General features: G+C 33.3%; 1 protein-coding gene across 4 annotated transcripts in view; it reads left to right on the top strand.

Moving 5' to 3' along the window:
• Positions 1-25,319, top strand: part of LOC123563604 (protein NDNF-like) — a 63,947-nt gene that overhangs the window by 29,429 nt on the left and 9,199 nt on the right. For all 4 annotated transcript variants that reach the window (XM_045356485.2, XM_045356483.2, XM_045356482.2 and 1 more), the window contains exon 2: positions 3,031-3,255. In XM_045356485.2, coding sequence (XP_045212420.1) covers positions 3,038-3,255 — 218 coding nt within the window. In that variant the 5' untranslated portion in view covers positions 3,031-3,037. The remainder of the gene's footprint in view (positions 1-3,030; positions 3,256-25,319) is intronic.

Here is a 25,319-nt window from a genome sequence, read left to right as displayed (position 1 = left end):
TATCTTACCAATGGCGTAACTGTTTTACGAGTACTGCGTTAAACAAACACAGTAAGTTATTTAATTCAAATACACCAAGATGCAATCTGACTAAAGTACTTGATCTTCTAAACGTAGCGTAATAGGATATGTACTTTAGTCAGATTGACCAAGATGGAAAAGGTAGTAAGATATCTGGATACACACTGTTATTCAAGTTTGTTTTTACAGTAGTATAAAATACGGTGTTAAACCCAAATCAGGTAATTCTCAAGCTTAGCTTTAATAGCATAACGTTGTGAAATGTATCAAACATTATTTAAAGTAACAAACTCCTGAAAACCCGGGTGTTTGGTATTTTAATAATTTTACATAACTGGAGATAAGTATTCGAAAAAACGAAATGAAGTTTCAGACGTATTGACATATCGCCATATAAAATATACCTTTGGCCATTTATAAATATTGGGAGGATGAGCAAGATATCACAAATATAAGCTTAGAAACAACATCAATATAAAAAATATAAGCAACTGCACGACAACATTAGTAACAAATACGTGTTCTTAATATGGTGATCATTATGAAGCAGCAGTTTTTCCTTCTTAGCTGCATCGCACAATATACATATTTGGCTGTATTTCTTATAAGTTAGTAACTGTTTGATGACAATTTTTTAGAAAATTATTACACATGCATGTGAACTGTTTATGTCATATTTGTACGAAGGGTTTGACAGTGGATAGCATAAAAGGAAAGGATAATCTGATATTACAATTTAAAAACAAAGTTTAAACATGCAAAGGACAAAGTAGGATTTACATGATGAATGGACCCCAAATTTTTGGAAGCTTCGAAAGTGAGGGACTATAATACATATCGTGTAATGAAAAATCTTAGTTACGGTTCAAGAAATTGTTTCAAAATTATCCTATGTATAGATTGATACGCCATTTCGTGTACAAAAACTCTTAAAATCGGACATTTTTCGAAATTCTTTTAGGAAATGGACCCTCTGTAATAACGTTTGCTTTGAAATAATTATTAGTAATCAACGTATGACTAGTGGTAAAGCACTTTGTGAGGAGAAATGAGTTTTGAAATTTTGTCGTGTTGTACAGAAAATGGCCACACATTTATGTAACTATAACTGAGACATTCAAGCTGTACGTGTTCAACATTATTTGATAAAACCAATGTATTTTACTGGTTGTTATTCAAGATATATTTTTGTTGTAAATAATCTTGCAGTTTACAAATTATAGAAAAAATTGCCCAAATGTTTAAATATCGAAGTCATTCCGTGCCAAAAAAAGAAGAAAAAAAGAATATTCTTGTTACCTGGGATATTCAGTTGTAAATTAAAGTAGAATAATGAGTCGCATGAGTCATATACTTTATTCGATTTGTACAGAGAACAGTATCTATATGTTAACAAAATATATAATTACTATAGAGTAATCACGTGACATGGCACATTTACAGCTACCAGGCGATTTAGTTTTAGGTAGAACATATTTTATCGTTTTACAAGTCCTTTATTTAAAAAAAAGTAAAAAATATTTGATATTTTTTTACTTTACGCAAGATCTTTTAATACATGTAAGAGCAGGGCAATATATATGAAGGTTAATATATCGTAGCAAGGTAAAGCTCGTTTTACTTTACATTACATATAAGATTTGGCTTCTATAGTTCAATGTATGTTTGATATTTAAATATAAACATGAAATAACTTGCATTTCTTATCTATAAACCTATACATGCTAGGTTTCTCATAATAATGTTTTTTTCATAAGTTCGTAAAACAAGGACAAACTAAAATAAAATGTTATTCGTCTTCTAAATCTAATCTGTTACAGTACAGACAATACCTTTTATTTTGTGGGATGCTGTTTCTCGAATATCAGGTACAGGATGGTACTTGTATGGAAATGTCAAAAAAAAAAAAAAAGAAAAAGAAAAAAAAAAGAAACGGTTTTATTCGAAAATTAAATAAAGATCATTTAAGCCGCGTTTTTTGGTATTGTTTAGTGACTAAACTAAACTGACTAAGCCACCTCGCCTATTGGCTTATATCATGTAGTGAGGTCATTATACTAGGACATGTTTTAGACACTCTTTTCACCTGGAAAATTACTTTCCCCGGCTATGGATATATTTGCATCGGTTTTCCCACGTTTGTATGAAAAGTAACATGAAAAAAGTAATATATATATGGAATATACAAATTGAAATAAGATTATTTCTACACAAATTTAGATAGAACGTGTTTTAGCGTGAAAACTAATAATTGCACCGAATACTTTACTAAGATTATTTTCAAACAAATTTAGATAGAACGTGTTTTAGCATGAAAAAAACTAATAATTGCACCCGAATGTTACTGATATTGGCGTGAACTCGAAAAGTGCGATGTTTTATAGCCGTTGCTTCCGCGTGATACTAGATAAACATTTTCTATTCATCTTCAGTGCGACTATGGTGCAATTTTGTACTGTTCAACAAAAACATGTTTAACTTTCGAAATGTCTGAAAATTGGAGGAGGTGGGGGGGACATTTTTTAATGTAAATCCTACGTACCCTCTGGTTATATTTATAATTAGTTCTTTTAATCATTGCAATACTTTTGTTTATTTCCAAGACAAAACGTGTAGTCCTAAAACATGAAAGTAATAATGATATTTAAGTATTATAGCAGTAAATAATGAATCTGCACTCTACAAGGTTAATGATATGATGATTTTACAACATTTGTCTTATAGTATTTTTAGTATAAAGCGCACGTATCAGTATTGAAATATGAAATGAACAAATAATAATTAACAACGCATATTATGCGACTCGTATTGCTCTAAATTTGGGACATGGTACCTTAAGCTTTACCCTAAATCTTTTTCTTGATAGCTAGCAGATTCCATGAATTTTCGTGAATCATTTCAATAAAGACTGTGACAACATATAATATGAAGAGCTTAAAAATGTTACCTGAATATGTATGGCTGTTGTATTATTATGTCACCATAAAATATTTTTCTCCTTTTTACTAGGACAATAATGTGGCGACGCTTCCCTGACAGCACCGGATGTACAGTTCTGCTCATAAGAGTGTTCTTGTGGATTTTCATAGCTAAATATAGTAACAACCAGGAGCTTCCAACGCGAGACACGGACTATGCGTTCGGAATCAACCAAAGGAATTTGTTTTATGATAATAACAGAATTCCCGACGGCATAGAAGTTTCCCCGTACCTGTTTCTCAATACTACTAAAAAGTAAGTACAAATCATTTTGTTTTCCAACGTAAACAATGAAGAAGAGATCGCGCAGTGTGTTCCAGGTTTTGTAATTCTTCAAAGATACCGTCATTAATACAACAAAACTGAGCACAGAGAGAAAATAACAACTTAAGTATTAATGTTCTCTGAAAAGGTTTACCTTGGATGCTTTTCACAATGTAAAAATGAACTTATATATTAAGAAGAAGAATTTTGTGATGCAAAAAAAGGTAAACATAAAAGTTCTTTCCTTCAAAAACTGCGAAAACAAAAGTCATAAAATGCCATTCAACATCAAATTCCTAGAGCTGTTTTTGCGGAATTCTCACAACAAGACGATTTGTAATCATCTTCATTCGAGTCTTTATCTTCACAATAACAAGAATCGCAAAGGAGTAGGTACACCCTTCCAATGGGTCTCTGGTTCACTGCATCATTATCTGCATTTAACGTTTGCAGATATGAGCCGTGCCATGAGAAAACCAACATAGTGGGTTTGCGACCAGCATGGATGCGCAGTCTGGTCAGGATCCATGCTGTTCGCTTTTAAAGCCTACTGCAATTAGAGAAACCGTTAGCGAACAGCATGGATCCTGACCAGACTGCGCGGATGCGCAGGCTGGTCTGGATCCATGCTGGTCGCAAACCCACTATGTTGGTTTTCTCATGGCACGGCTCATATGTTTATAAAAATTCAAACCAGTCTTTGCATTATTTTTCATTTTGAGTGGCTTAAAATTTGTATTTTTGATTTAACCTAAGATACTTAAGATAAAAGGGGTACGTAGGATTTGCATAAGAAAAAGGCCCAAATTTTCTAGACAATTCAAACGTTAATTTGCTTAAACTTTTTAAACTAATTGCTTTTATTACATTGGTGTATAATCTAACATAAATGTAACAGACAGCTTGGAAACTTTAAGTAAAGTTTCATAAATAATTTCCGACTTTCATTATCAAATTTTGATATTCATCTGCAAAATTCGTTTAAAACCAGCCATTCATCATAAAATTTCTTTTGATTCGTAAGAATTACAGCTTCTCAACTTTTGACTGACGCTAAATGTATTTGTGAAGACGAATGTCTGATTTTCAGTGTCTTTGTTCGCGAATATTATCAAAAGCAATTCTTTTGGCCATTTCCTTATGTAAATCTATTTATTACGTGTTTCCGGTTTTGTTAACTATGCAACAGCAACATGTTCCGATATGGAATTTGAATCCTAAATGCGTAAAATAAGCAACCAAAATTGATTATGGAAGTTTAAAGTTGCCATTTTAATCTTCAATACCATATAATATTAGACCTCATTTACAAACATAATATAATAGCAAGATAATAGAATACAGTGAAACACTAGATAAGACCTTTTCCATAAAACGTAACAAAAGCATACGCTTGACCACTTAACAAATAATTTTATTTATTATCATGTGATCTGTACACAAGTAATAATAAATAAGACATTTTAAAATAATTAACGTGTGTAAATATATGATACAATACAAATGCATCCGTTATACTATTATTATCAGTACTATGATTCAAAGCAATGCCGTCTTTGGACTTTTTAATCTGTCAAACTGATTGAGGTATCCAAAAGATATACATACGAGTCCCTTGTATTTTTTTTATATATTTCAAATCAGAATATGTGAAAGGTTTGTCTGGAAATCGACGAGCTGTCATTAAAATGTTCATACTAAACGTACATCACTTTTGTATATACTAATATTTTGTGACCTTACCTGAGAAAATATATAATTGGACAAGTGACGTTTAACATGTGTTTACAATTATGCACTTTTGTCCTCACTAACATTTACAACTACGGCTATAATTATTTTCTGAATGAAATATCAAGGAAATATTAAATTTGTGCAGGCATATTTAGGATACTATAGTGACGTTTTATTAAGATATGATGACAGAAGTTGTCATCTGTACTCAATCTCTCAACTTGGACATTAAAATCTTCATTTTGTTGAATTTAATTCATTTTCGTTGACTTTTAATTTGCTTGGTATCTAATAATATAAACCGACTTGGTGTTTTTGCCGCGAGTCAACATGTTTGTCTTGTCATTTTTAACAGATTTGTTTAATAATTATGATAAAATGTAAATTTTGATTCTCTTTTATTCAGATATAAACAAAATATAATTAGATGCACAGTGACAAAGAACTATTTCATAATCTGAGATGTGGTATTGTGGAACAATTACTAGTCTGTATTAGAGCTTTGTATAAATTTACCTGGTTATTTCTACGTCTAAAAGAAAAAGTGGACTAAGACAAAAGAAAAATAAGAAACAAAGAGATACGTTCCGTGAATATATATTTTTGAATTGCTAAGATATCGAAAAATGAAAAAGAAAACTTGACATGTGTGACAGAAATGTGTAACAAACCTTCATGCATTTGTAAAGGAGTCGTGTGTACAATTTTTAAGTTTACCTAAAACGTCTGCCGTCGCGTTTGACTATAAAATTTTGAAATCACAAGACATTAGAGACTAACATTATCGTTTCCTTTTTCCACATCAAACGTTTCACACCATTTATATAAGTACTTCGTTTATTCCAATTGTTCTACCTGTATGATTTATAATTAAACGGCAAGTAATATATACAAGCTAATTGTCTCTGGCATGGGGGTTCTTTAGGAAGCGTTGCTTTGTGGTAATTGGCAGCAGAGCTATTAATTTCATTTTTCTAGCAACCGCAAGGTATACTTTCAGATGATTATCTACGGGAGGCATGCTACACGAGATAACCACAATGTTGATACAAGATGTTCCAAATCTAAAAGCTTTCAATATCGATATAAACCATACATCAATTAAATTTGCAGGCTCTCTTCTGTGCAAAGCGTTCTGCCACTCTTGTATTCGTCTGTCTCTGTTGAATGGAAAACTAGAATTGATTTAATTATGAAGAGGAATTCATGTTTTGTAAGAGTTTTATGAGTTAAATTAGGCATTGTGTTAGAAGAAATATATCTACGACATTTTCTGTCAACAACATAATGCCTTTGTTCATCCACCATATTAAAGTTTGGTTTGTTGTTATTGTATTTTATCTTTTGTTGTAAAACTTTCATTAAAACTCCATAATTGTCTTAAACAACACTGTTATGTGTTTTCTTTATGTTTAACCTTAAGTTTAAAATATTCTGGCATGGAATTGAAATATGTTTGTTATAAGGCTGCTGCTGTACTTAGTAAAATGTGTACCGTATGTTTCATGTTATTATGCACTTTATTTTCCTTAAAAGATCAATTCCTTCAAATGTGATTTACATTTGTTTCATTAACAAGATTGTTGATGCGTGCGTGCGTGCGAGCGTGCGTGCGTGTTTTGGTCTTCCACATGCTGTAAGTTGCGATTTGGGGAGGGTGCGTTGTTAGGAACGTTGCATTCCCTGTTGGATATTTCTCATTGCTTTTTAAGTAATCTACATTAAGAATTGTTCCTACAACTGCACAAGACAAGAAAAATACTTAACATTAATGTTAGTCATGGGTACATCATAAAACGAGAGAACTGGCACACTATTACCCTTGTCTTGATAGTATGAGTCTATAATCTCGTCACTTTCCGATAAGATAACATATTTATGTATGCTGTACACAACTAGAATTGACTTCATTATGAGGGAAAATTGCATTCTGGTCATATCAAACGATAGAAAAAGAAGTGAGCAAGATGGCTATAGTTCTTGCATTGTTAACAACACCATTTTGCTTTCTATATGTATTAGAACTTCATCAAAATATTCAGACTTGAATTGCTGTTTTCGTATTTTACATTATGTCCTATTTTTTTTCAAAGTTTCCCTTTTATCCTAAAATGCTAATCTTTTGTGAGTCCCTATTACATCATGTTCCTTCCTTTTTTACACTTTAACATGTCAACATACAAGAAGGATATTTACAAGGTTGTGCAGTGCAACTCCCAAGAGAGTATTAAGTTTTGGGTGGAAATTTCAAGATTATCAAACAAAGCACAAAAAGATCACTAAGTTTTTGATTCCTAGTATACTACATCTACAAAAGTATTTTTTATGTTCTAACAAGACACATTCTTACCTTGTTTTGTTTCTATTACAGTAATACTTTGATAAAACGAACATCCCCCAAAATTGATGTTAGCTATAGGTCTATCATAACGCCAGATCAAGAAAATGCCTCTCTTCTTGAAGTAAAGTTTTTACCTGTTAGAATTGGCACACAGTCATCCTCGGCTTGACAGTAAGGATCTATTATCTTGTCACTTGCAGATAAGATAACATATTTTATATGCTATACAGAATAACAAAAGCTTTGGACGTGTATTAAGATAAATGGGCTACTTATCATAGGTCAGAGCCGAAAGCTATCTCCTAATGCTCTACGTTATTTGCTACCGTTGTACGGAATGAAGTTTTATGTCAGCTACAACCGTAACCGGTGTAGAATTATCTTTGCAGTGAATCTGCAGGGCTTGCAGTGCGTGTTTTAGGTTGCCAAACTTCATTCTCTGTTTAATCGGCAAGTTGGTGTTAAGTTGTGAACTGATTGGCTATATTTCAGCTGGCAAATCATGTTAGTTGTTTGATCTAAGGTCATTTGATGAGATATTGCTTAGAAAGTGGGACTTGATAAAATCTTATTAGAACATTGATTCAGAGAAAATAACAGGGCCTTTGAAAGAGTGAATATTAACTTTCTAGATGTATTTAAGAAACTCTGGTGATATAAATTTTGGGAAGGGCCAACCCTCTAATGTTGTTTTGCTTCTATATATAATCTGTATACCCATGCATCTATGAAATTCTTAAATTTAGTTCGCCTTGAGCATGCATGTCTTGTACATTTGTATTGCCATCTGAAAAAAAGCAATAAAATATCATTAAATCAATTCTAAATTATGAGTTTTATTCCTTTTCCGCGTCGGTATACCAAATTCAAAAGCAGTTTAACTTCTTCATTACGAATGGTCATCTGCCGGGCTATAAGAAAAGCTCACTCTTATCAAATGAAAAGGATTTTTTTACTATAACACCAATTACTGAGCAGCAGTAAGACTTGTTGTCTGAATGCCGATGCAATGTTGATGACTGTTCAAAACTAAAAAGGTTCTTACATTGTCCACATTTAATACGGCGATGCATATAGACAACAAGGATGTAGTTTCTATAAGACGATGCCGCTTTCCTAAATAGTTTTGTTATCATCGTCCTGTAATAGGGGCTATAAAGTTTTGACTGGATGATGTTTACTGGTATTTCGTTACTTGCTTAAATGAGGCAAACAAGCAGAACAGTTTTTAGAAAAGAATTAAAATCATAGACCAAGTCTACAATTAAAACTCTCCACTGGTGGAGATTATTAAAATACTAAGACCATGCATTTATACGAAGTTCGCAATCATTTGTTACAAAGCTATGCAACATAACAATTAAAACCTGAGAACAGCAAAGAAATATTCAAATGTACTGAGTGCTTTGGTTGGCAGGCTTCTTATACATTTTTATTTAAGTTTTCTTCCAGTAGTATTTTTCATTGTGAAACCACATCACTTCAATAGATGTCCATATAGTTCTACCATTAGCTAAATTAGCCTCTGTCTCTGGTATGTTAAGTGTTCCTGTACTTAAGTAATCACGATTTTTGCAATGCTTTCTTTTGCTCCTGATGTACCTTAACATTTCTATCATATTTTGTGCATGCGTCTTAAACTTGGATCCACAATGTTGGCATGTTGGCATGTTTGCAATCTACACTCATACCCATCTGAAATTCCTGAAAGCATGCCTTTTTGTAAACACTTGTGCACTAATTAATTTCAAAACTGGAAGATTTAAGTGTTTGAAACCAAAGACAGAAGCGAAATTATCTCTTCATTGGTTTTGCTACATAGATATGTGTTTATCAAATATACAGTTTTCCTGTTATAATAATTCATTATAACGTATTTAGACAAAAAATTCAACATGTACCGATGGTATATTGCAGTCGTGTACATTTAGACTAGAAGACTTCTAAAGAAAGATACTTCGAAAGAGTACGAATATGTGGCTTGTGTTATTCAACAGATGGACATCAACCTTCTGTCCTTAAATTATTAACTTTTTGTCCACAATTTAAGAAGAATTTTTCAATCGATATTCATTAGACTAAGGTGAATGTATTGTCAAAGACATTCGTGATTGCTCATCGTTATAACTACTGGAACTCAGTTTGAATGTTTCAATTCTACTGACCGGTAAAATATTTAGCATATCCAGTTTTGAAGCATCTTCTTATGCTCAAGATGAACATATATTCTTAAAGTAGTCATCGGGAGCAGTTTGATAAATCTTGTGTTGAACTCTACCATGAATAATTGCGAGCAGTTTGACAATATCTCTGAGAAACCTTCTCCTGAATTGACATATGACAAATCCTCTGAGGAACGCTCTCCTGAATCAATGGGAGAAGTTTGACATTTCTTCTTAGAAACTCGCTCCTTATAAATTGGGAATAGTTTGACAAATCCTCTGAGAAATTCTCTTCTGAATCAACGGGTGGCAGTTCGATATATCCTCTGAGAAACCTTCTCCTTAATCATGGAGGAACGTTCTTATGAATAATTGGGAACAGTTTGACATCCTCTGATAAACTCTCTCCTGCATCATCGCGAGGTGTTAAACATATTCTTTAAGAAACTCTCTTCTGAAATCATCGGGACCAGTTTGTCATTTCCTCCTCTTAAGAACTCTCCTGAATCATCGGGAACAGTTAGAAATATCCTTTAAGAAACTCTCTCCTGAATCATCGGGAACAGTTAGAAATATCCTTTAAGAAACTCTCTCCTGAATCATCGGGAACAGTTAGAAATATCCTTTAATAAACTCTCTCCTGAATCATCGGGAACAGTTAGAAATATCCTTTAAGAAACTCTCTCATGAATCATCGGGAGCAGTTTGACATTTACTCTTAGAAACTTACTCCTGAATATATCATCGAAAGCAGTTTTATATATTTACCGAGGAACGCTGTCCTGATTCATCGCGAGTAGTTTGACATATCCTCTAAGAAGCTCTCTCCCTAATCATCGAGCGCAGTTTGACATATCCCGTGAGGAACGCTCTCCTGAACCATCGGGAGCAGTTAAACATATCCTCAGATGAACGCTGTCCTGAATTATCAAGAGCAGTTTGACTTATTCCCAGAGGAACGCTCTCCTGAATCGTCGGGAGCAGTTTAACATATCGTCTTGAAACTCTCTCATGAATCACTAGAAAAAGTTTGACATATTCCCAGAGGAACACTTTCCTGAACCATCAGGAGCAGCTTGCCATAACCTCTGAGGAACTGTCTCCTGAATCATTGGAGGCAGTTTAACAAATCCTCTGAGGAACTCTCTTCTAAATCATCGGGAGCAGTTTGACAAATTCCCAGAAGAACGCTTTCCTGAACTATCAGGAGCAGCTTGCCATAACCTCTGAGGAACTTTCTCCTGAATCATCGGGAGCAGTTTGATAAATCGTCTGAGGAACGCTGTCTTGAATTATCAGAAGCAGTGAATAACGCTGTTGTGAATCACCGGGAGCAGTTTGACATACCATTAAAGGAATTCTTTCCTCGTGTACTCAAAATTATATATTAGGACAATGCATTGTTGAAGATGCAGAAAACTCTCTTTATATAACAGCACTAGATCCAGAAAATACATTTGAAGAAAAATGACTTCTCGTTAAGCTTAATGCGTTAAGACTATTGTTTTAAGCTTCTAGTAGATGTAGATGTGAGAGGAGAACATACAAATACCAAAGCATGTAATAAGCAAGCTGAATAAGGGCATGGATTTTGACTGAGTGGCTAAAGATGTATATAGCAGCGTGAAGAAATGACTCATGTTATTCTTACACGTATCAAATAGAGAGAGAAATGATTTAATTGAAGTAGCTCTTGTTAATTGTAGTCTTTGAAAGGGAACTGAAAATGATTCATTAAATATACTTTATCTTTGTTGATGACTACACAATATTATAATGAACCATCAAAAGTATGAATAATGAGTATGAAAAACTTACAGAGATGAAAAATTAACTTCATGAATTGTAATCTTACAATTATTTAAATTGCAAAAAATAATGTTTTTCATGGCATAAACTCATAAAAATATTAGTTTCATTCTTTCATTCTGTTGCGCATTTAAGAACAATGCTTACCCAAGTATATCAGAATAGTGCTTACCCAAGTATATCAGAATAGTGTTTACCCAAGTGTATCAGAATAGTGTTTACCCAAGTATATCAGAATAGTGCTTACCCAAGTATATCAGAACAGTGCTTACCCAAGTATATCAGAATAGTGCTTACCCAAGTATATCAGAACAGTGTTTACCCAAGTATATCAGAATAGTGCTTACCCAAGTATATCAGAATAGTGTTTACCCAAGTATATCAGAACAGTGCTTACCCAAGTATATCAGAACAGTGCTTACCCAAGTATATCAGAATAGTGCTTACCCAAGTATATCAGAATAGTGTTTACCCAAGTATATCATCAGAAAGTAGACTTAGTAAGCAAGACACCGCGTTATTTTGTGTATAAAGATTACAAGAAATGCTAAATACTATTTAATATGCTACTTATGAATGTATTGTCTAAACAAAGTAAATAATGTGAAGCGTGTAGTTTCTTGCATGCCAGACAGAATTTTCCTGTGTTTTGTTGCTGGAAAACTCGTCTTTTATCCAGGCTGTAAGATGACTGTCGTACTGTGAGTAAATGAATGCGTAAATTCATACGCCAGAAGACCTATAATAAAGTAGTGCTTATATGAAAAGCATTCATTTTTATTTCATTACGTCTTTTATTTGAAAACTTCAGTATGCGAGACATAGGATCCATCACAGGTTGTTGGTGCGGATGGATATATCCAGCTCTCGGATAACTGTCTTTTTTGCTTTAACTCACTCTGCATAGACTCTTTACCGCTTAAACATTGTATTTTCATCCGCACTTTTTACCAGTGATTCAAATTCTTATAATATTCCAAATAAATCAAATGTTATAATCTTTTCAGTTTATCAGCTGATTTTGAAATAAAAAATAATATCGTAGAAATTAAGTTTTTGTACAAAACTAAAGTCAGTTCATAAAAAGAAATTAAAATTGAAATATCTTTTTAAACACTACCAGTTTGTAAATAGTATGAAATATGATTTTTAAAATTATTAGATTATAAAACAGAAATGTGTACGTCCCTCTGGTAATTTATTAACAAATTACATACGCGCCTTTACCCTGTATCGGGTAGATTTGCAGCCATTAATATAAACTCTAGGTCATGTACTCTTGTCTGATATAAACAGTATACAATGATAAATCAAAATTGCGGAAATAACAATAACAAAGTGTGACCTTTTATCTAGCTGCTTTGAAAAAAAAAATGTTTCAAATATCCCAGAGATAGTAAAGACTGAACATGTATCAGACATTGTGATATCTCTCTTAAAATTGTCATCTCTTTTATAAACAAATGTTATAAACACTATGTCGTTAACATTACAAATTACTAGACATTAGTGGACCAAATAAGCAAATTTCTTTCATGAGAAATAGCCCTCTCGAAAAAGGTGTTGTTTGCTACTACAGTTTCATTCCTGCTTTTGTTTCCGTATGTGGACCAAACTATGGCTGTCGGTGACGGATCGGGAAACTTGAATAAAACGTAGATATGGCCTAGATTTCTACGCATTAATAAATAAAAGTAAAAGGCAATTGTCAAAGGGGGCACTTACAAGTGATCTATAATAATGTATACAGGACACTCAATAGTTGGCTTTAGAAGTTTTCATCTTTAATTGAAACAGGCTGTAATCCCACATAAACGTAGCATAAACAATAGCGTCTGATTTCTTTTATTGTTTCATACATCTAGCTTTTGGATAGTTGTATAATGTAGTTGCGTGTTAGAGACCAAATATTTAGTCTATTGCTGGCAATCTGGAAGTACTCAAAACAAATACGTTAGGTGGTTTGTTATTGAAAGGAGTATAACTCTTTCATTATAGTTACTAAAACAAGTATCCTATTGACATGTTGCTTGTACATGTCTCTTTATTCCTTTTATTTACACTTATGCAGCGCATTATCAAACAGACAAAGGGAAAAAGGTGTTAGACATACGTTGTTTACATACGTTGTTTACAGTTACCATGTGCGGTAGGGAACATATCGTGTATTCTGTAACATTTTGCAATAGGTAAAAACCAGTAGTTTCAGCTGATTTTTGATAAATGATATAATTTTCGATTACCACGAATTAGTTAGCTTATCAAATAAATTTTTTATGTAATTCGTCAAAGAAGACAAGAAGATAATTGTTACATATGTAACTTTTTTTTCTCATAGTTAAGGACATCCCACTTCGATCAGAATGTATTTGTGAGCTTTACCCCTTTACCTGAGACAGACTGCAGGTCTCAAACTCAGGAAGAAGGTCAAGCGTATATTAATTTGCTTTTTAGTGTCTGTATTTTTTTTTGCTTGGGAAGGTTGAATACATTATAGGTGTCGTTTCTTGAAGAAAAGACATTTTCATTTCTCTATTCAGAAATCAGACTTGATCATATAAAACGCAATTTCTAAATATCTCTTTATGTTTTTTTGCAAACCCTGTTAATCTATATCTAACTTTGGAAAATCTTTGAATGATGTCCTCTACATCAAACATGAATTAAACCACTCGAAGAGATATGCACCTAGAAGCTTTTGAAAACAATCAGATCTTTACGAGGATTTGTTTTTTCTCTACCATTTCTTTACAACCTGTTAGCATCGCGTTGTTCGTGTGTTAATCCAGACTTTGAGAAAGCTATTCTCTCCACTCCAGGGGATAAGTGCGCTCTACTTGCCGTAATTGCTTCCACACACTAATAGATAATAGATACGCTACCTGCCTACTGATGATTACACTAATATTGTTGTTTTCTTAATTTATGTTTTTGGCGCCGAGCTAAATCTTATGTAAATGATAGTAAAAAGTGCTAGACTTTTAAGATGTTACAAGGAATTTACCTAGTACCAACATAAAGATCATTGGGTAATGAATTGCTAACTAATGTAACCTGTAAACGCGGTCGATTGTAATAAAACATTTTTGTATTCAAGGACGTGAGCGCTGTCTGGTCTATATGATTAGACTGTAAATAGCAAAAATGTTTTCATTCTCAAACTTATAATCCTGTGAATAGCCGATATGTATTTCGGTAAAATAGTATATTAAGACATTTAGAATTATTTCAATGACAGTTACCGTTTAATAGTCGGAGGTAAGAAAAGTGCAGTACCACCAACCTTTGTACCGCTGTCTTGGCCGACAAAAGACATTTTGCAAAGAATGCCAGCATTGCACGCCTAACTACAAGAAGTTATTTTCTTTGAACTATAATTTCTACAAAGCCAAACACGCTATTGCAACTTCGGATTAATGTTCAGTACTTGTGACTTTCGATGTTGTAGATACTAACAATAATTAAGTGGTTCTTGAAACAGCAATTTGTTAGTTAGTGTTTCTTTGACGATTCTGGCGACCTACTGACACAATGAGTAACTTATGAGAAAATGTGATAGCTTTGATTTGTTTGTCTCTTAACATTCTTTACACAGATACCCTGTGCACACTGAATGCCCCTTTACTCCATTGCTATGTCTGTAGATAGATGTGAAAGTGCTCCGTGATGCACAAATCGATGTAATGCCATTCTCCAATATAGACAAGGATTGATGATACAGATACATAAACTATTTAGATGTATATTCAAAATGCATTTCCTTGGATAAATAATAATCTTGCTTTTTTACTAAATTCATTGATCTTGTATGCGTGGTATTTGTTTTACATTTGTAATGGATCGAACAGTTACCTACTTTGTGTTCAAAAATCATACCTTTGGCTAATACTGACTGCGGATTAAGTTCGCTTTTAGGCTAGGGACGCACCGGAATCACAAGTTGCGATGATTTAACACCCGAATAGTTAAAACACAACACAAAGATCAAAATCTTTGGCAGCTTAATGTATCCCACCCAACCATACAATAGTTTTTTTAGATATATAAAGATGTCACGATCTTCATTGGTAGTTTTGCCCGTAGCAGTAGTAGTCAAAGTGTTATTTCAGGAATTTGCTTGGAGAATGTAATCCTGTTCATATATTTCTACATTCTCAAATACATTTTTGTAAATTTCCCATAGTGGAGAAAAACATTCACGCATTGTCACCGGAAGGTAAAACCAGTATTTATGGATGTTAAAAGTTGTTTCGAAAAGTCAGAATTATAGCTTGAAATAATAGGAAAGACACAAATCAGATGTTTCAGTTAAATAGCAGTTTTTTGGTATTTTATGTCAGTTTCAAACGAACATGTGTAGATTACACTCCTTTCCATCTCTTCTAGAAATTACCCACACAGTTAATTATGTTACATTTATGCAGACACTATTTGTGATTACTTGCAAAAAAAGTTTTATTCAGTATTCTAGACAGTGATAAATCTGATCATAGTGGTAACACTTTCATCTCGAGATATTTTATGACTTTCGGCCAGCAATTTCGTGTTACACCAACGATTAATTCTGATCTTTCACCGGACAGTTAGCTGGTAATTATGCATTTGGTATGAGAAATCATACAGGATCAAAGTTTGATTGCCCTTCCAGGGGATATTATATTGCGCAAAATGTCTACAGCGCTAATACCTTGTGGAGGCATGCCAAATCCGTGTTTTCAAATCCTCTACAATCAGTGTAATACCTTCTTTATCGATTTTGAAAATGACATAATCCCATCGAATAGTCTGAGATTTCCATTACTTGCACTTTCATTACCCAATAAACACCTCTTCATAATATTACTCATTTTATAAGTAGAGGGGTGAATTTATTCAGCATTATATTTATACCTTACTGATTTGTTTTATGTCTGAGAAGCCCTTTTCTTCAAGAGGAAATTGGCTATAAGCATTACTAGTAGAAAATCTGTTTTTGAGAGCAGATGGTAACATGTCAATGTCCCTTTCTGTCCTATTCTATTCTTAAATAGAGGAATCAATGGCGTTAACATTTGGTCAAAACAAGAAGAAAACAGTAATAAAATCTATAAAAAGATCCTTTGGAAGCACAAGATGCAACCAAGAAAAATAAAAGCACTCAGTTTGATTGATTGATTCAGCCAATCAAATCCATGAAAATAACGCAAATAGAACAAAGTCCACACGGACGATTTATCATATTTATGAATATTTTATCTTAATATTATTACCATATTTCACTGTTCTAAGATCATTTAATGGGGATATCACTCCATTTAGATATAAGTTAGATATATAAAACATGTATTTCTGTGGCTTTACGAGATAGAAATGTATTTCATTGCCGGATCAAATTCAGTTATATTTTCTTACAGTGGATATGAATACACCAAGCAAACTAGTAAAGAAAACCTGCTCATAAAACACTACGATAATCCCGTATCATTTATCTTGATCATACCTTCCTCGATAATCCAGACACGGTTCCTATCAGCTTCAAATTATAAACGGGCCATGACCCTGCACGCTCCAAATATTTATCCTCTGATACTCTTAACCTAGGGTCATTACATGTAATCTAGGCTGATAAAACCATATTAATGCTAAATTGTTCATTCTTTGCTACCTTTCTTACAGGTGGTCTGTAATATGCTAAAAGATATGTGTGTAATGTTCACGTAAACGTAACTGTATTGTAGTTATTTTGTTGTAAGTGTTAGTATTACTTACTCTGTATGTAATGCAGTGCTACTATATGTAAGAGGGCCTGTGAGGGTATACTGTTTGGGTGGGACGTAAGAACTTGTGTATGTACGCATTTGTGTGCTCCGTATCTGCAATGATATTAAAGTTTTTATCTGAATGTACTTCTGTATTTGTGCCGTTTAGAGATTTGTTGTTTGTCCATGGACTAGTATATGTTTATAGCTGACTCTTTCTTTAGAGGATATTTGGTTGTTGCATGTGTGTATTTTAACCCACATTCAAATAGTTTTGTATGGGGTATGAAACCTTTGGTATTAGCCATGTTGCTACACCAACGTTAGAAGTAGCACGTGTGTTGTAGACATAAATAATTTCCAGTCCAATCAATTAATATCCAGTTATAAAGAAATGCATATTCATTAGAAACTGCCAAAAGTTGATGGTATGATTTATTTACGTTACACTGTAAGAATTTTGATTCCATTTACGAGGAGATGGTAACTGCACTATAATCCCTATAACATGTTTAAAGTTATTATGATATTATGTTTGAAATGGTTCATTCATAAGAAGACGTTTTAATATGGTACTGTCCTCAACGCCGTACTATGTTGTACAAATAAGGAAAATATGTAACCCAATATATTATTTGTTGATTTTACCAAAAATGGATTATCTTAAATATTTTCTTTACAAATAATGACAATGCGAAATGACCAGGAGCTATCGCTGTTTTCAATGTGTATCAAAATGTGTATTTAGATACAACCGACTCAAATTAAGTATAAAATTGTGTTCTTTCGAATATAATATTTTGATGAATATTGTTATGTGAATAGCATGAGGCTTTTCCGTTTAATATACAGAGATTGATAAATTGTTTTTTTTTATTGAACAGCTGATTCAAAAGGAATTCACTGTCTTTAAAACAGAAATTACATATTATCAGAAATAAAACATAACTAGGAACTAAATGTTCATGTCAGTGCAAAAAGTGATTATCTGCTTCTTTATATCAATGCACTTAACAACTCAGAGCAAAAAGTGATTATCTGCTTCTTAATATCAATGCACTTAATAACTCAGTGCAAAAAGTGATTATCTTCTTCTTTATATCAATGCACTGTTCAGTGCAAAAAGCGATTATCTGCTTCTTAATATCAATGCACTTAACAACTCAGTGCAAAAAGTGATTATCTGCTTCTTTATATCAATGCACTTAACAACTCAGTGCAAAAATTGATTATCTTCTTCTTTATATCAATGCACTGTTCAGTGCAAAAAGCGATTATCTGCTTCTTAATATCAGTGCACTTAAAAACTCAGTGCAAAAAGTGATTATCTGCTTCTTTATATCAATATGCACTTAAGAACTCAGTGCAAAAAGTGATTATCTGCTTTTTAATATCAGTGCACTTAACAACTCAGTGCAAAAAGTGATTATCTGCTTCTTTATATCAATGCACTTAACAACTCAGTGCAAAAAGTGATTATCTGCTTCTTAATATCAATGCACTTAACAACTCAGTGCAAAAAGTGATTATCTGCTTCTTCATATCAATATGCACTTAAGAACTCAGTGCAAAAAGTGATTATCTGCTTTTTAGTGTCAATGCACTTAACAACTCAGTGCAAAATGTGATTATCTGCTTCTTTGTATCAATGCACTTACCAACTCAGTGCAAGAAGTGATTATCTGCTTCTTCATATCAATATGCACTTAAGAACTCAGTGCAAAAAGTGATTATCTGCTTTTTAGTGTCAATGCACTTAACAACTCAGTGCAAAATGTGATTATCTGCTTCTTTATATCAATGCACTTAACAGCTCAGTGCAAAAAGTGATTATCTGCTTCTTAATATCAGTGCACTTAACAACTCAGTGCAAAAAGTGATTATCTGCTTCTTAATATCAGTGCACTTAACAACTCAGTGCAAAAAGTGATTATCTGCTTCTTAATATCAGTGCACTTAACAACTCAGTGCAAAAAGTGATTATCTGCTTTTTTTATATCAGTGCACTTAACAACTCAGTGCATAAAGTGATTATCTGCTTCTTTATATCAATGCACTTAACAACTCAGTGCAAAAAGTGATTATCTGCTTCTTAATATCAATATGAACTTAAGAACTCAGTGCAAAAAGTGATTATCTGCTTTTTAATATCAATATGCACTTAACAACTCAGTGCAAAAAGTGATTATCTGCTTCTTAATATCAATATGCACTTAACAACTCAGTTCAATAAGTGATTATCTGCTTCTTAATATCAATGCACTTAACAACTTTTTGCACGCAACTTACTTCCAGCCTATCCCATGGCAGGTGTCAAATTTTCCACACCAGCACAAAGTCTAGGCCAATACTGTTGGAAACAACAGCAATTTAAGTAAATCACCCTGCACTGAACAATAATCGGGATATCAGCCACGACTGGGAATTTGACCAGGATCTGGCGTTGTAGTCAGATCTGCTAACCACTGCGCCACTGACCCTTTTTGACAAAATCTGCGCTTTGCATTTTTCGATGCATCGAATATAGTTAAAATCCATTTAAATGTGGTGGTATTTTTTCGCTATTCAAAGGAGCCGTGTACGGGCTTAAATGAAATGAAAATTATATTACAATTGGCAAATAGCAAAAAGGAAAAAAAAACGAGAATAGAATATCAAATGATGTGGTGGTAACCTGACAAGATATTTCGCAGCCTTTAATGCGTTATAGTGTATGTGCATTAACGGTCCACTGACATTTAACAGTTTCTGTAAACAGTGTGTTTATGTTCATTATTTATGCATCCATAATCAACCTTTAGTCAGTCCTGAAACTGAGATGTCATGCTGAGACGACACTTTTATATTCATTGCATAAAAAAACTATCTGTGGTGTGCCTTGTATCAATTTATGTTGTTATTGCAAGCAAAGTATGCAAGTATTTTGTCCCCGTCTGTCACATATATGAACTTATTGGGTATTCACGCTGAAAGAGTATAAGCAGCTATATAGGACGTTGTAACATTTTTTCCCCATAGTCCATTTGAGAAAGCGCATATTCGTCCCTAAACCTGAAAAAGTGTGATAACGGTTCTTGTTTCTGATAGGTCAATTTAACGATAGGCGTCTTTGTTTTAAATAAATGCAAAACTCTCAGCAAGGACCGGCATGCATACACTCGTAACCAAGACAATTTCTGAAAAGATCCTTTAGAAGCACAGAATGCAACCAAGAAACATAATAGCAGACTTGGTTTGATTGAGTCTGTTCATGAGAGGTAATGAAATGTGCAACACCTCTCACGCCCCCTAGCACCGGGTTAAGCGGAATTCTATTACAGTAAATATGAATGTTCTCCATGATCCTAAAGGACCAGAAAATATAACAACACCGGGTCCAAGACGAAAAAGCAGTTGAAAGTTCTAAAGTGACATGCTCAAAAGAGTCTTGATAGGAGAAAAAAATCTAGGAAATAATATATTCATTCTTGATTCGCTGCAGTGCTGAACTTTACAAGAGTTTATATTTTAGAATGTTATACAAATTATTTTCAGTGTCTTGAGGAATGTTTATTGTAACAAGTAATTCATTCGGTAGAGTGGTAAATTTAAGTTTTAGTACATAACATTTAAAATCAACTGAGAGAAAAGATTTAATTTATTTACAGTATATTATCGTGTGTGTGTTTTTCATTAATATTCGGAAGCAGACGTTATATCGCTTGACTTTCGCTTAAGTTAATAGTACTTGTCAGAGAAAATGACCTGTTCTGATTTTCAGGTTTATATATCTTTTTTAGTTGGTAATATCAAGAACACTTGTCACAATTGCATGTTTTTGATAAGAAAATGGTGGAAGCTGTTATTTTTGATCAGCATAAATCTAAATAAGAAATTTGTATTCTTGATATGTTGTGATGTTCACCAACTATATCCTATAGTTAGTAGAATGTGTCATAAATATTTCTGTCGATACAACAATACAATTTAATTAGATCTGAAAACAAAATGACTGTTTGCTTTTGTGTGTATGTGGTTTTTTTTTAATTTTATGAATTACAATATTATAATTCTTACAGATTTTGTTTCTATATCAAACAAAATGTCATATAAATAAAATGTTTACGCGTGGATTACAAACAATTTCTAACATAAAGTAGTAAATTGAAGGAGTGTCGAACTTTTTTGCAGCTGAAATGCGGAGTTTTATTTTAAATCTTTAGGGCAAATAATTTCTGATCATGGATTTGCATTTTTACATACAAATACGCTGGAAACAAATATTGTGAGTAACTTTTTACACATCATTGCTTTGTTTCATTTTAATGTTGTTGGACACTTTAATACAAGTATTGAGACGAAATTTTGAAATATCTAAACTTTGAAAGTTACTGATTGGAAGAAATGCTCATTGCTCTTATTTTCTACTATCTTGACCTCGATCATTCAGATGACCTAGTTTCGTCTCAACTGGTCAACAATACGAATCATGCTTTTGTCCAGTTGACCATACAATTTGTATGCTCTTAAATGAAACATTCATCCAGCTTGTCAAATTGATTTCTCAAGAGATTATATTTATGAAGACAGCATTATGTAAATGCCATACAAGATACTATCACACTTCGTTTCCATAATTTTGTTCATTTCTATTCACTGACATTTCTATAAATATGTTTTCAACAGTGTGTCATTAGTTTGGGCTTTAGGGATTTAGGCATGTCTCCAATAATTCTTAAATATTTCAAACTTGCGAATTTGAAAGTCATAATCTGGGAATCTTAATGGCACGGTCTTTATGTTTGTGAATTAATAGAGACAAAATGTATCTTAGTAGGTTTTTTCAGTTCCGTTATGGCATTTTACATGAAGTAAAGTTTAATTTTCATATGCATTGTGTTGTGTGCAATATTTTGAACATCTTATGCAAGTGTTAACAACATATATCCAAAATTTACCGCAGGACTTTTCATGAAACTATTTTATATTGGTTTGATATATTTGCAATTGCAGTAGGAATATAATCAGTGTCTGTGAAAATATCATGATTTATTCACTGGACAATATCTACAGTTTTAAGACATTTTACAGTTTCTTGATTATAAGGTTTAGAATTCTAGCTTTACTAATTTTTATGCTCCCCGAAGGTAGCGGGAGGCATATAGTCGACACCTTGTCCGTCTGTCCCTCCGTATCTGCCCGTCCGTCACACTTCTTGTCCGGAAGATATACATGACTTAAAAAAAAAGAGTTGAAGGTACTAAGTTGTACGTTTACACGCTGACAGACCTCATTGTGACAAGGAACCGTAACTCTAGGTGGTCCCGTTTTGAATTATCTCCCTTTTTTGAAAACCTTGTCCGGGGCAATACTATGTGAGATATTGACTTGATACTTTACGTATTAATATAGGTCAATGAGAAGGACTGCAGTGATAAGGAACCATAACTCTAGGTGGTCCAATTTTTTTAATTATCTCCTTTTTAAAACAAACCTTGTCCGGGACATAACTTGAATACTATGTAAGATATTGACTTCATGCTTTACATTGATAGAGGTAAGTGAGAGGGAGTGCAGTGACAAGAAACCAAAACTCTAGGTGGTTCCATTTCTTAATTATCTCCCTTTTTAGCTCACCTGAGCAATGGTTAGGTGACTTTTTCTGATCACTCGATGTCCGTCGTCCGTCGTCTGTCGTCTGTCAACATTTAGCTTGTGTATGCGATAAAGGCTTATTTTTCGACTGATCTTCATGAAATTTGGACAGAATGATAACCATGATAAAATCTAGGCCGAATATGAAAATGGGTTATCTGGGGTCAAAAACTAGGTCACTAGGTCAAATCAAAGAAAAACCTTGTGTATGCGATAGAGACTGTATTTTTCAATGATCTTCATGAATTTTGGTCAGAATCATAATCTTGATGAAATCTAGGCCGAGTTTGAAAATAGATTATCTGGGGTCAAAAAGTAGGTCACCCGGTCAAATCAAAGAAAAACCTTGTGTATGCGATAGAGGCTGTTTTTTTTTTAAATGAGGTTCATGAATTTTAATCAGAGTGATTACCTTGATGAAATCTAGGTCGAGTTCGAAAATGTGTCATCTGGGGTCATAAACTAGGTCAAATCAAAGAAAAATCTTGTGTATGCGATAGAGGCTGTATTTTTCAATTGATATTCATGAAATTAAGTCAGAATGATAACCTTGATAAAATCTAGGTCGAGTTTGAAAATGGGTCATCTGGGGTCAAAAATTAGGTCACTAGATCAAATCAAAGAAAAAACATGTGTATGCAATAGGGGCTGCATTTTACATCGGATCTTCATGAAATTCGATCAGAACGTTTGTCTGGACGAAATCTAGGCGACTTTGAATATGGGTTATCTAGAGTCAAAAACTAGGTCACCCGGTCAAATTAAAAAAAACTTGTGTACGCAATAAGGGCTGCAATTTACACTGGATATATATAAGATTTAGTCAGAATGATTACCTTGATAAAATCTAGGTCATGTTAGAATATGGGTCATCTGGGGTTAAAAACTAGGTCATTAGGTCAAATCAAAGAAAACCCTTCTGTATGCAATAGAGGCTGTATTTTTCAACTGACCTTCATGAAATTTGGTCAGAATGATTGCCTTGATGCAATCTAGGTCGAGTTCGAATATGGGTCATCTGGGTCAAAAAGTAGGTCACTAGTTTAAATCAAAGAAAAACCTTGTATATGCAATAGAGGCTAATTTTTTTCAGCTGATCTTCATGAAATATTGTCAGAATGATAGCCTTGATAAGATCTAAGTCATATTCGAATATAGGTCATTTGGGTTTAAAAACTAGGTCACTAGGTCAAATCAAGGAAAAACCTTGTGTATACAATAGGGGCTGCATTTTACACTGGATTTTCATAAAATCTGGTCAGAATGGTTGCCTTGATGAAATCTAGGTCAAGTTCGAATATGGATAGTCTAGGGTCAAAAATGAGGTCACTAGGTCAAATCAAACAAAAACCTTGTGTATGTGATAGAGGCTGTATTTTTCAATTGATCTTCATGAAATCTCATCAGAATGATAGCCTTGATGAAGTCTAGGTCAGGTTCGAATATGGGTCATATGGGATCAAAAACTAGGTCACTAGGTCAAATCAAAGAAAATACTTACTTATACTCTAGATTTTTGCTCTAATTTTAATGATAATTGGTCAGAATATTTTTTTCCCATGAAATCACTAGGTCAAACATGTATACACTGTTATGTTGTGTTATGGTGTGTTTCTCAGGTGAGCGACCTAGGGCCATCTTGGCCCTCTTGTTTGAAAAACTTGTCGGGGCAAAACGCGAATAACATATAAGGTTTTGACTTGGTACTTTACGTATTGATAGAAGTCAATGAGATGGAGTGCAGTGACAAGAAACCATAACTCTATGTAGTCCCATTTCTGAATTATCTCCCTTTTTCTGAAAACTTTGTTCGGGGCATAACGTGAATACTATGTAAGGAATTGACTTCACACTTATATTCGTAGACGTCAATGAGAGGGAATGCAATGACAAGGAACTATAACTCAATGTGATCCCATTTTTAAATTATCTTCTTTATTAACACTTCTTGTCCAGAGGATAACAGTATTGAAGATACCAAGTTGTAACTTTATACAATGGTAGACCTTATTGAGAGGAACTGCAGTGACAAGGAATCATAACTCTAGGTAGTCCCGTTTTTGAATTATTTGCCTTTTTTGAAAGCCTTGTTCGGGGCATATCTTAAATACTATGTAAGGTATTGACTTCATACTTTACATATTGATAGAAATCAGCGAGTGCAGTGATACGGAACCACAACTCCAGGTGGTTCCATTTTTGAATTATTTCCTTTTTTGAAAACCCTGTCCGGGGCATAACTCGAATACTATGAAAGCTATTGACTTCATACTTTACATATTGAGATCAGTGAGAGGTAGTGCAGTGTTTAAGAACTACAACTCATGCTGACCACATTTCTCCGTGACTAAAATGTCCCTTATACTACTGTAATTTCGGGGAGTATCTATCGGTGTTACTGATCGCATTGTTTAGAAAGACATATTTACGCGTGCATACAACACAAAATAATATAATGTACTTATTTATGACACAAATGTTATGTTGAAGAACCCTTAAAATCACAACATATTTCATTATAATTATTATCTAACAAGAATGGGTATAATGAAACGTCAAATTAATAAAAGACAAAATACGAATATTCATACTGTGTCTCATTTATTAATGAATATTTTGACATACATAACGAAGATC

This window comes from Mercenaria mercenaria, chromosome 2, assembly GCF_021730395.1.
Source record: "Mercenaria mercenaria strain notata chromosome 2, MADL_Memer_1, whole genome shotgun sequence".
Lineage (NCBI taxonomy): Eukaryota > Metazoa > Mollusca > Bivalvia > Venerida > Veneridae > Mercenaria > Mercenaria mercenaria.
Note: the sequence above shows the minus strand (reverse complement) of the source record. Positions and strands in the feature narration are given on the sequence as shown.